The sequence below is a fragment of the Mercurialis annua genome, linkage group LG1-X (assembly GCF_937616625.2).
Source record: "Mercurialis annua linkage group LG1-X, ddMerAnnu1.2, whole genome shotgun sequence".
Classification (NCBI taxonomy): Eukaryota; Viridiplantae; Streptophyta; class Magnoliopsida; order Malpighiales; family Euphorbiaceae; genus Mercurialis; species Mercurialis annua.
In genome coordinates, this window is record NC_065570.1 from 53143383 (window position 1) to 53156619 (window position 13237).

At 32.9% G+C, this 13237-nt stretch overlaps 1 protein-coding gene across 1 annotated transcript; it reads left to right on the plus strand.

Moving 5' to 3' along the window:
* LOC126673013 (uncharacterized) lies at nt 1–1359 on the plus strand. Its single transcript, XM_050366967.1, has one exon. The coding sequence runs from the start codon at nt 1–3 to the stop codon at nt 1357–1359; it is 1359 nt and encodes a 452-aa protein (XP_050222924.1).
* The last annotated feature ends 11878 nt before the right edge of the window (nt 1360–13237 follow it).

A 13237-nucleotide genomic window follows, 5' to 3' on the forward strand; every position in this document is an offset into this window, starting at 1 on the left:
ATGGATATTTCCACACTCTGTCAATCCCTATCCCTCTCAGATGAGGAGGATGACATCCCTGTATGTGTTTTGGGAGAAAAAGCCAGAGTCGCGGGAGAAGATAAGGTGGCAAAATCGCTGATTGGTAAAATTTTATCAACAAAAACAGTCAACAGAGATGGTTTTATCTCTACAGTTAATTATATTTGGCGTACTAAAGATCCAGTGGTTGTGGAAATGCTGGGTAAGAACATGTTTGTCTTCCATTTTAGTTCGACGGAAGACAGAAGAAGAGTAATGGCAGGTGGACCATGGAGATATCAGGAGTCCATCATTGCGCTTGAAGTACCTTGTGGAATTGGAGATTATTCCAATATGAAATTTTCACAGATTTCCTTTTGGATTCAAATACATAACCTCCCGTTAATGTGTTTGAATATGGATGCTGGTTTATCTCTAGGCTCTCAGATTGGTCTCGTAGAAGAAGTTGATCCCGGAGCCTCAGGGGACTGTCTGGGGAAATATATCAGAGTTAGAGTTAAGGTGGACATCTCAAAACCTTTGAAGAGAGGTCTGAAAGTGAAACTCGGGCCCGAGGATGGAGTAATACTGGCTGTGCTGAGATATGAACGTTTGCCTGACCTCTGCTATAAATGTGGCATAATTGGGCATCCAATGCTGGAATGTCCACTTGGGACAGAGGTGAAAGAGTGCAAGTATACAGATTTAATAAGAGCAGAAGTAAAGAATAGCTTTCGAGCTAACAGCAAGCGAGTGAGAAGTGAATTGACGAAGAGTGGAGTGGCGGGAGAGATCCAAACGGAGAGGGAGATGGTGGTTGAAGGAAGATATGCGAACTCAGGCCACCGTGAAACTGTTTTGGATAGTGCGGGATCATCGAAAGTGAATCTGCAACAGAAGGCAATAATTGCGGAAGAAATAAAGGAGAATAAGGAAGGCAATCAAACTGGTGAGATTCTTCAATCAGTTTTGAATGCAAAAGATTTAATTGAGATTGATATAGATAAGGAAAGTGAACCTAAAGGAAAGGAGATATTGGCGCGGTCAAATATTGTTCAAATAAAAGAGGTGGACGAGATAGGCCCAGGGATGGGGGCAAAGGCTAAAGGAAAGGGATTGAAGCCCATCTCAAAATTCAGTCCATTATCAAAAATTAAAAAACCAAAGAAAGCCAAAACGAGGGCGTTTTCAGTTCTAGCTGAGATAGATGGAAACACGAGCAGAAAGAGTGAAAGGGAGAATGAAGAAAGTAGAAAGGGTCTTTCGCTCAGTACAGGGAAAGAAAATAATGGAGAGGATGAGTATGGCAACATTATTCCAACGGCGGTTCCTGCTCAGCAGGACTGCCGACATCAATGAAAACATTATGCTGGAATGTCCAGGGCTGGGCTCCCCTAGGACATTGAAAAATCTGTGCGATCAAGTAAACAAAATCAAGCCCGATATAGTATTTCTGATGGAGACGAGGTGTGATACTAAGAAATTGGAGAGTGTGCGACTCAATTTGGGTATGGCTGGTTGTTTTGGAGTGAGTAGTGAAGGGCAAAGTGGCGGCTTGGCTCTTCTTTGGAGTGAAACAGGTTTGATTACGATTAAAAGTTGGTCAAAGTTCCATATTGACTGTTTTGTGGAAATTGACAGCGGGAGATGGCGATTCACAGGGATATATGGTAATCCTGTGACGGCTCAAAGAATTCACACTTGGACGCTTCTTAATCGTTTGAGTGGTTTGTTTGATGGGCCGTGGCTTTGCGGGGGTGATTTCAACGAAATTTTGAGACAGGAGGAAAAGTTAGGTGGAGCTAAAAGGGCAGATTACCTAATGAACAATTTCAAAAAAGCTCTTGATGATTGTTACCTTATGGATGTTAAGGAGAATGATGGGTGTTTTACGTGGTGGTGTAAAAGGGGAAATGAAGTGATTAAAGAAAGACTAGATCGCTTTGTTTGTAATATGCAGTGGAAGCTTCTGTACCCAAATTTTGATGTTCAGATTCTGGACTATGGGGGATCTGACCATAGACCTATTGTGATGAATGATATTAAACAGAAGTTGGGTCAAAATGGAAGGAATAAAAGAGGCCATAGATTTCATTTTGAAGAGCTATGGACAAAGAAAGAGGAGTTCACAGATACAGTAAAGGAAGCTTGGGGACAAGAGTGTGACAACAGTTCTTTAAGTGATGTTGCAAAAAAACTGAACTACTGTGCCACTTCTTTTAAGCGATGGGGAAGTAGAGAATTTGGGAACCTCAAGAAGCAGATAGATAGAAAGAAAGCAGAGCTGAATGTTTTGCTACAATCAAATGACTCTACTATTCAAGCTGAGAAAGTGAGGGAAGTGGAGGAAGCACTAAATGAGTTGATGACTCAAGAGGAGATTTGCTGGAAACAACGATCAAGGGTAGAATGGCTAGCGTATGGGGATGGCAATACTCGTTTCTTTCACAGGAAAGCATCTGCCAGAAGAGCAAGAAACGAAATAAATGGTTTGTATGACAAAAGAGGAGTTTGGAAAGAAGAATCCAAAGAGGTGGAAGCTGTTATCCAAGATTATTTCTCATCCCTCTTTGAATCTAGCAGACCAACCCAGCAAGACATGGAAAGGGTAACTAGACATGTGAAAGTTACAGTGGATGATGGTATGAATGATAAACTGTGCGCAGTTTTTACGGAAAGGGACATTGTCCAAGCGCTGAAGGAGATGGCTCCAACCAAAGCACCGGGGGCAGACGGTTTTCCAGCTTTGTTCTACCAGCGTTATTGGAGCATAATTGGAAGAGAGGTTACTAAGGTATGCCTTGATGCCTTAAACAATGATTTGGTAGTGAATAATATTAACAACACTGTCATTGCTTTAATCCCAAAGGTGAAGAAATCTGTTAGATTGTCTGAGTTTAGACCAATCAGCCTCTGTAATGTAATCTATAAAATCATAGCAAAAACACTTGCTAATAGACTTAGGAGTGTACTTAATAGAGTCATAGATGAATCTCAGAGTGCGTTCATTCCTGGACGGCTAATCACTGATAACGCTTTAGTGGGTTTTGAGTGTGTGCATCTAATTAAAAAGTCAAAAAAGAAATTGAATGGTCCTATGGCTTTAAAGTTAGATATGTCTAAGGCGTATGATCGAGTGGAATGGTGTTTTATTGAAGAGATGATGAGGAGTATGGGGTTTAGAGATAGCTTTGTTCTCAAAATTAAAAATTGTATTAGCTCTGTAAGGTTTTCTTTTTTGCTAAATGGGTCTGTGAAGGGAAATATTACACCTAAACGGGGTCTTAGACAGGGTGACCCCCTGTCACCTTATTTGTTTCTGTTGTGCGCACAGGGACTCTCAGGCCTCATTTCAGCTGCTGCAGAAGGAAACAAGATTCATGGTATTAATTTTGGAGGAGCCTGTCCCAAAATTTCCCACTTATTTTTTGCAGATGATAGTCTTCTGTTCATCAGAGCAAATTCGAAGGAGTGTAATACAGTTAAGGAGTTGCTTCATATTTATGGGAAAGCGTCTGGAAAAATTATTAACTTCGAAAAGTCAGCGATGACTTTTGGCAAAGGAGTTCCTCTGATTATGCAGCAGGAAGTGCAGCAGATTTTACAGATCCCCACTGTATGTTGTCACGAACAATATCTGGGGCTGCCATCTTCGATTGGGAGGAAGAAGAGTGATAGTTTCAAGGCTGTCAAAGACCGAATCTGGCAGAAATTGCAGAGTTGGAAGGAAAAACTTTTTTCCACGGGAGGGAAAGAAGTGCTTTTAAAGGCAGTGGTGCAATCAATTCCTTGCTACACGATGAATTGTTTCAGGTTACCTAAAGCTTTACTTGATGAGATTGGAAGAATGTGTAACAGCTTTTGGTGGGGAAGCACAAGTGGTACCAGGAAGATTCATTGGAGCAAATGGAGTGTTCTTTGCAGCTCTAAATATTATGGAGGGATGGGCTTTCGTGATTTTGAGGATTTTAACAGAAGTCTCCTAGCAAAACAGGGCTGGAGAATCATGACACAACCAGATTGCTTGCTCGCAAAGGTGTACAAACAAAAATACTTCATGAATGGTTCTTTCCTAGAAGCAGGTATTCCTAGAACCGCTTCTTACACATGGAAAAGTATTTCGTGGGCAAAGGAGCTGATTGCAGCCGGAGTTAGGTGGAGAATTGGAAATGGTAAAACAGTGAACATCTATAATAGCAGGTGGATCCCCAGAGAGAGTACTTTTAAAGTACTCAGCCCCCCGGTTCTTGGCCCAACTGCTACGGTGGATGTGTTGATGTGTGGACCAGGTAGGTGGAATACAGACCTGGTAAAATCAGTTTTTAATCAGATGGACGCAGAGCTTATTCTGAAGATCCCCCTCGCAAACTCTGATCAGGAAGATGTGCTTCGTTGGCATTATGACAAGGTTGGGAGATACACAGTGAGGAGCGGGTATTGACTGGCTAGACTGCTGAAAGATATCCCATCCACCTCAAATGAGGAAAACAACAATAACTGGTGGAAATTCCTGTGGAATTTGTCTTTGCCTACCAAAATTAAAATCTTCATTTGGAAGTGCTATAAAAACTGGATTCCTGTGAGACTGAACTTGAAGAATAGAGGTATGGATATTCAAACTGATTGTCCTAGATGCTCCTGTAAGTTTGAATCTGTTATGCATGTTTTATGGCATTGTGCTGAGGCTAAGAAAGTTTGGAAGGCATGGGATCTGGCTGCTCTGTTTAAACCAGATATCTCATGGGGATTCCAAGATTTTATTACTAATGCTAGACGAAAGGTAACCAAAGACAGGTTTGTGGTGTTATGCGTGGTCTTGTGGTTATTGTGGAAAAACAGGAATTGCTCCCTTTATGGTAAAGTTCCGAAACCCACCAGCTTAGTTCTAGAATGGGCAAACAACTTTGTAGCAGAGTATAAAGATGTGAAACAGAACCTTTTTTTGACGAATTGGAGTAAAGAAAAGGAAGGAGCTGAAAGCAGGGTAACAAAATGGAAACCTCCCAATACCAATTCCTACTGCATTAACACAGATGTTGGTTTTGATAAAATCAATAAATGTCATGGTTTGGGTGTTGTTATTAGGGACTCGGAAGGCACTGTGATAGCAAGCTCTTTTCGAAGGAATAATTGGGAAACCTCAGTGAGCATTGGAGAAGCTTTGGCTATAAGAGATGGGATTATTTTGGCACAAGAAGAAAATCTGATTCCCTTTGAGATTCAATCAGATTCAAAGGTAGTAGTGGATGTCTTCAACCAAGTAAATGTGCCGTGTAATGATCTGGGACTTATAGTTCATGACTGCAGAACTCTAGTTGATCTTCATGCCTGTTTAGGCATTAACCACATTAGCAGAAGCTGTAATATGGTAGCTCATTCTTTGGCTCAAATGGCAATTAGATGTAGCGATGAGTATCATAAAAGGATGGGGTCTGTCCCTCCTGAAATTCAAATTCATGTAATGGCTGATAAATCAGCTCTTTTTCCAGTTTATTGAAAGCAGTTTTACCCTCAAAAAAAAAAAAAATGAGACAAATTGTAATTTATGTTTAAAATGAAAAAAAAAAACACAAAAGGTTGTGATATATGATGACACTAACCTAATAAAATTTCAACGAATTGATAAAATCATAATCGATTTGTAAATTTTAAAGGTTGGACAAAAAAAAATTAAAAATGGAGTTGTTAGCACTTAGCACCAATAATAAATCTTAATATTATGATTCATATGCCAAGACAATCGCCGGCCTTTGTTTTCCCTTAAAAACAGATACAAAAAAGTTCTTATAATAGATCAATACAATTTCAAGAGCAATTCATGTCTTAGAATTCTAGTATTAGAGAATACAAAATTAAAATTCACGTTGATATTTAAGAAGATCATTTGGATTATTAAATTATTTTAATAAGCTAATTGGTAAAGACCATCTATTAGAGTATATGTATATGTTTTCAAAGGAAATTTATCTTCTGGAATAACTTAAAAGGAGAGAAGAGAAAGTATATATAATTGATCAGCAGAATGATAACCCCACCAAAATTCATGTGCTCAATTGTACAGACATGCTCAGGCACAGTGTTCTGATATATATGTAGCTGAACTGTAAATGAGTTTGGCTATTCATGATTTGTTCGAGATTGATTAAACAATAATTTGAGACCGATTTAAAAAATTCAAAATGAGTTCGAACTATTTGAATTTCATCTCGATCCGAGTTCAAATATATTTTTATTATAGGCTTAATTGCTTTAAAAATTATAGACTTTAACATGTTTTGCAATTTTAACACGAATTTTCAATTTTGAGAATTAATTAATATGTGAACTGTCATTTTTTTGACAATTCGAATCATCAACCAATTTTCCCTCAAAAATATGTTGATGTTGATACCGGAATGATGGCCGTCAGCCATTGATAATTCTCGTGTTAAAATTGCAAGGCATGTTAAAATTCATAATCTTTTACGCATTTGAGTCTTAATTATATTGATTTTTACACTTTTGAATTGATGTATATATTATTTTAATTGACTGAATTTTATATCATACAATGAAAGAAGTTTATTAGTTTACATTTTTTCGACTTTATAATTAACTCATTAATTTTATTATGTACAGTTACATCTCATAACAAAATAATATATTGAAACATATAATTTAATTTATAGATTTATAATTTCATATTTTTATTAATAATTAATTATATCTCTAATGGTATAAGCGTTCACCAACATTTTGCTAAAGTCTTGGGTTCAATTCGTCCCACAATCGCTCCTCTCCTAATGATAAAAAAACAGACGACTTATAATAAAAATCCACATATATTATAAATTAATAACATTAAATATAAAAAAACAACAATATTTTAATAATTAAGACAAACAATAATATTTAATATTACAAATAATAAATAAGAATAATAATAGTAAAATTAATAATTTAAATTAGATAAAAATAATATTTTAGCTTCCATATAAATTGCTTCCCCCTATAATGACATTAGCATAATATTCACCCAAAAATATTCTGAAATATTATTGTCGAGAATGTTGTGCTCTTTCTTCTAAAATTCGTGTTTGCTTTAGATTCCATATAAGCACAAATTTTAAGATCGTTAATAGCGTTTAAATTACGCATTAAAATTCTATTACTTTTAGTATTTGTATAGTATTTTTTTTACAAATTCAGTATAATATTTTTTAGTATGTGTGTTTATTTTCTCTCATAAAATAAAGAAACTACTTTTATTTAATTTGATTAAGTAAAATTAGTTAATTCCTTTATATTGTTATATAGTAAATTTTATTTATTAATGAAAGTTCGTTGTTTTTAATTTTCTTATGAATATGTTAGAAATGGTTTAAGTTTTTAAAATAATAAAATAGTGTAATATTAATAGTAGTAGTAGTATAAACAGTAGATTTTATGTTTAAAAATACCAAACATTTTTGGATGAGGTTATTGTAACCAAACCCTTCAAAATCACAAATTTTAGCGCATTTCGATAAGTACATCTCAATTTTGTTCAGCTATCTATTTTTAAAAAATACCAATTTCTTTTGATTCGTTTCAGTTACAACTATTTCGTCAACTATTTTTTAATTTTAATAAGTATTTATCAAAAAATAGGTTTGGTTAGAATTGGAGATATGATAGAAAGTTCCATATTTTTTGTTTGAAATGGAATGAGTAATTGGATAAAATTGAAATGAAATGAGTAATTGAATAAAATTGAAATGTGATTATCGTAAATTGGCTAAAATTGGTGATTTAAAAAGATTAGTTAGAATTGATCTCATTCTATTTTTTTTGGTAGTTTAAGATATTATGCCTAAAAAGTAATATCATAATATGAAAATAGCTAATTGCATTAATCCATCACAAAAAGAAATATAAAGCTAGAAATAACTCATAATATATGTAGTTATCTATTAATCGACTTTTCAAAAAGAATTATCGCCTTTAGATGGAAACTGTTTTTTCGTCCTAAAATTCTTTTGTTCAGTAGATCTTGAAGAAAACTAAAGATCGGTTTCTTATAACGGTCTACTTTCATAAATTTTGAACTCTAACCTTTAAATTCTAAAATATATTTACACAATTTATATAAATAATTCATAAAAAAAAAGTTTATAAATAAAAAACACATATATATTTCACATAAAATGAGAAAATGAGAGATGGATACAAAGTCAGTTCTTAAAAAATTGCTCTCACTTCTCTGTAAAAAAACTTTCTTCATCTTCATCTTGTTGAGGGCGGGAGAAGGTGATTTTTCCGGCTGTAGTCGGAAAATCATCTTCTTTCCGCCCATATTACTACTTTAATTTAGAGTTTTTATTTTGATTTCAATAAATCTTTTTTAGAATGGTTATTTTGATTTGGTTTCTTCTTTTAAGTCTAATAAATTTTAAAAGGTCTTATGCTCCTCTTTCATTCGATTTTTAGATCTACCAAGAATTCTTAGTGTTTGTTCGATCTTCAACGTCAAGTCCTTGTAGATCTAAAGATCAGAAGATTTGTGGATCTTAAGTCTGTAGATCTAGATGAAGACGTTGGTTGAAAATATTATGTTTCAACGGATCGAGCGGATCTTCCGTCTTATCGGAAGAATGAGATCGAAATCCCAGTACAATGGAACTTGGGTCATCGTTGTGTATTACGGGATCCATGACTAGATTTGTTTTAATCTTTACTTATATCTTGTGTTGTTGTCTTTTATTAAATTTTCATCCTTAAAAGATCACATAGAAAACTCTTGTTATGACGATCCTTGTATTATAATCTTCTTCGATGGATTTATCTTTAAAAAATTGTGAGGTTGAAAATTTAATTAGGAATATTGAAAATAAGTATATCTATTTGGAGAAATGTTTTTAGATAGACTCAGTCTACCATGTTATCTGTATACTAAACCTATCATATTATGATACGTCATTAAAATAATGGCATTATTATAATATTACTATTCAAAAGTGTAAAAAGTAATAAACAAAATTACGATAGTGCCACTATTTTAATGACGTGTTAAAATATGATAGGATAGTTCACGAATGACGTGATAAACTGAATCTGCCTAAAAATCTCTCCTAATCGGAAGATGATGATTTGGTGCTGGCCACAAACACAAATACATTTAGTTAGCCAAGAATCAAATATTAGTGCAGCTACGGAAAAATGGTGACCGCCGCACAGCTGACATGACTAAAAGTTAAAATAATTAGGGTATCGTTTGAATTGATTGAATTGAAGAAACTGAGATGGATAAATTTTATGAATTTTACAATTTATATATTTTATCGGAATTGATCGTGCGGGATAGTAAATAGTTGCAAAAAATAGTTTTTTAAAATACACCATCATCTAAAATTGATCTTTCGATTTCCCATTTAAGAGGGAAAAATATTTAAATCGACCATTTTAAAAATAATAAATTATTTTAGATTTTTAATATTTCAAAACATAACTATTAATTGAAAATCCATAAATATGGTAAAAATTATTGTTTTTAAAAATTCTAAATCCAAATGGTGTTTATAAGTTGAAATAATTAAAAACTTTTTTTCCTCTGCCCTCTCTCTCAAATAGAAAACCTTGGCCGTCAAGCGTTTTTTATTTATTTTTCGCTTCGGCTGCCGTAAATGGTTTATTTTTGCCGTTGGCGGTAGCCATTTCTTTTTTATTGCTTTAGAATAAAATAAATGACCGACTCTTTTCATCCTTTTCATTTTGGTTGGTAAATCTATCGACGAGACGCATCAATTTCAATATATATACAAATAAAAAAGCAGAGATGGATCAAGACCTTTCAAGATTGAAGATGAAATCGTTTTAGGTTATATTAATTTTTTCTTGATAACTATTTTACAGCGATTGTTTTTCTTTTTTGAAAGTTTTGCTGTTCTTTTTATATGAAAGATTTGTTATTTTTTATAAAGAGTTTGTGAGTCTTCTGTTAGACATAAACTAATTGAATCTTATTGCGTTATAGCAGTTATGTAATTTTGATTTTATTCTATAAGGCGATCTGCGAATCAAGGTTTATATCTTGTTACATGTCAGGTCATTAGAAACGGTTATACCTTTTATGAATTCTTACACCTGTAACTGCTCTTTATTATTAATGAAAGATTATTCGATTGTCAAAAAAAAAAGTTGAAATAATTAAATCAAGGATTTTTTATAGGGAATATTTTCCAAATACCTGTTTTGGGTAAAATATTTACACCATTTTGGCCCATCTTTTCCTCTTATCCTACATTACCTAATAAGCTAACTTATTTACCAAAAATACCCACTATATAAAGAAGTTTTATCTCATTTTAGGTTAAATTTTCACATAACCACCTTTTTCTTCTCTCTCTCTCTTCTTCTCTCTTCCTTTCTTCTTCTTTTTCATTTGATTTTCAGTTTATCTTCTCCAATTACTTTTCCGTTCGTCTTTCCGGTCGCGCTTCTGTTCGTCTACTTCCGATGGATTTCTCGTCGTTTCCGGTCGTTTTTCCGTTCATCTTTTCCGTTCGCGCTATGGATTTCTCGACTCGTATTTAGATTTGTGTAATTTTTTAGGTTTTTTTTAATGATTTAAATATTTTGTAAATAAATTATTGCAGATCTATAATTTTTTGTTTATAAAATTGTTCTATTGTTCATATAATTATTTATTTTGTCTTCTCTTATTCATATATTTGTTTATTGCTACTGATTTTGTAAAGAAAATATTGATTTATGGTGCATTTGTAATAATTTTATAATATCTTTACGTTTTAGTGTATTTTTGGTGTATTATTTCTGCCGTTGTTTAGTATATTTATGGTGCATTTACAGTGTTTATGGTGTATTTGCAGTGTTTATAGTGTATTTGCAGTGTTTCATGGTTAAACCACAAAAAACACTACAAAATGCTATAAATACACTACTTATACACTACTTATACACTACTTATACACCACTTATACACTATTTATACACTATATATACATTAATTTTACACTATATAAACACCATAAAAACACTATATATACACTACTGTTACACTATAAAAAATAAAATAAAAAATTCCAGGAAAAAAATCTATAAAAAATAAAAATTAACACTATATATACACTAATCTTACACTATCGAAAAAACCGAAAACCGAAATTGAAAAACCGAAAAAGGTATTTTGGTAAATAAAAAAACAAAACAGATAAATAAAGTTAGGGCAAAAAGTCAAAAAATAAAACTAAAAACTTGCAATGTAAAGTTGTAATTATTTTGGCGAAACATGTATTTAGGAAAATTAGCACTTTTTTATATATATTTATTAAAAAGAACCGTAGCGCTTGTGGGAAAAAAATAAACTCATATAACTTCAATAAAATGTTATCCGGCCTACAACTCATTAGTAAATGAAAAGTTTGTTAATAAACTAAATTAGTACAATATTATCTTTTAATTATTTTAGAATAACTATTCTATTTCAAATGAAGACAATTTTTGTAATGTTCTATTTTTTATAGAATATTTTTAATATTTTTTTTAATTAATGCATTTAAAAAGAATATTTTTTAACAAATGTGGTATTTAATATGACATGAAGATATAAAATAAAATTATTAAAATAGTAAAACAAATGCAATATTGAATGATAATAAAATTAGAATTTTTTTTGATGAATTGGATAAAAATAAGGATTAATTGCACCAAAAAATCACCAACTTTTTCGCGTTTTTGGTATTTAACATAATCTTTTTTTCTTAGCATATTTAAGATCTTTTTGGCATATTTAACATTTGTTGAGTTTACTTTGAAAAATAGTATCGTTTAACATTTAAAACGGCGCCTTTTACATCAAAAACGGTCCCGTGGTCTTATATGCTAAAACTGATCGATAATGTTAAATATGCCAAGAAAAAAAGATTTTGTTAAATACCAAAAACACGCGAAAGTTGGTAATTTTTGGTGCAATTAAGCAGTGTTTTAAAACCCGGACCGGACCGGCCGGTTCAACCGGTTAGACAGGGAACCGTAGGCCAGTCCGATCCAATTATGTATTAAAACCCGGATTTCCGGTTCAACCAGTTTGAACCGGAAAAAACCGGCAATAACCGGAAACCCGTTAAAACCGGTTCAACCTTAAAGACCGGGTTTTATGAAATCTACTGTAAACCTTCAATAGAAATTGTAAAGTCATTTTTGTTTCTTCATGAATTATTATGGAATTAAAAGTGAAGAGTGGATAAGAAATAAATAAAAGCTATTTTTGACAACAAAAACACAATCAATTTCAAGAACCAAAAGATCTAAATCTAAAATGAAACATAATATTACTTACTGTTGATACTTAATATATTTATTTTGTTTTCAAGATGCACATCCATTTGATAAATTGGTGATTTCAACTGTTTTAAACCAAAACGAGAAAAACGGCACAAAGTAAAAAGGGAAGAAGAGGAATAGCAGATGAAAATTAAGTGTTCAAAGGAAACCCTACTTTCAAACACTCAGATACGTATTAGTTTGGGCTTTTTATATATAGGCCTTTAGTTTTATAGACTTTGAAAAGGTATATAACTGACAACATGAAAAATATTACAAGTAAATGCAGTCAACGTCAAATTTAAAATTCTAACAAAGTAAAATCTGCTAAAAGGTCGGACCGGTGGTTAAACCGGTTGAACCGGTTGAACCTTGAACCGGTAGCGACACCGGTTCTGTCACCGGTCCGGGTTTTAAAACATTGCAATTAAGCCTAAAAAATGATTTGTTTATAAAAATAAAAAATTTAATTTATTTAAAGACACTATAAAAATAGAAACAAAAAAATGGAGCCAAATTCAAATTGTTTTTTGAAATTATGTCAGATCGTTCATGGTAAAATCCTGATAGTGGGCTCTACATTGTACATCACAAAATTGATTATGCTCTACCCAAAAAATTTCAAAATTCGCCAAGAGATACATGGATACACTTCATCACACTCATCCTCAAAACATTCAAATATAAACCGTCGATTTAAATCTAAAATTAAGTCAAACCTAATCCAAACCGTCCACGTTTCTTACAGACTATTAGCGCCAAATTTCCCTCGCATCATATTCTTTCAGAAATTACCTAAAACGCCTTAAAACATCTTTGTATAATCCAACGGCTGCTGACCAACCGTACTCTTTTTACTCTATGGTAACCGATGATTACATCTTTTAATTTCACCCGTCAGATCACTCTTGCTTTCAAACAATAAAAAATTAAAAAT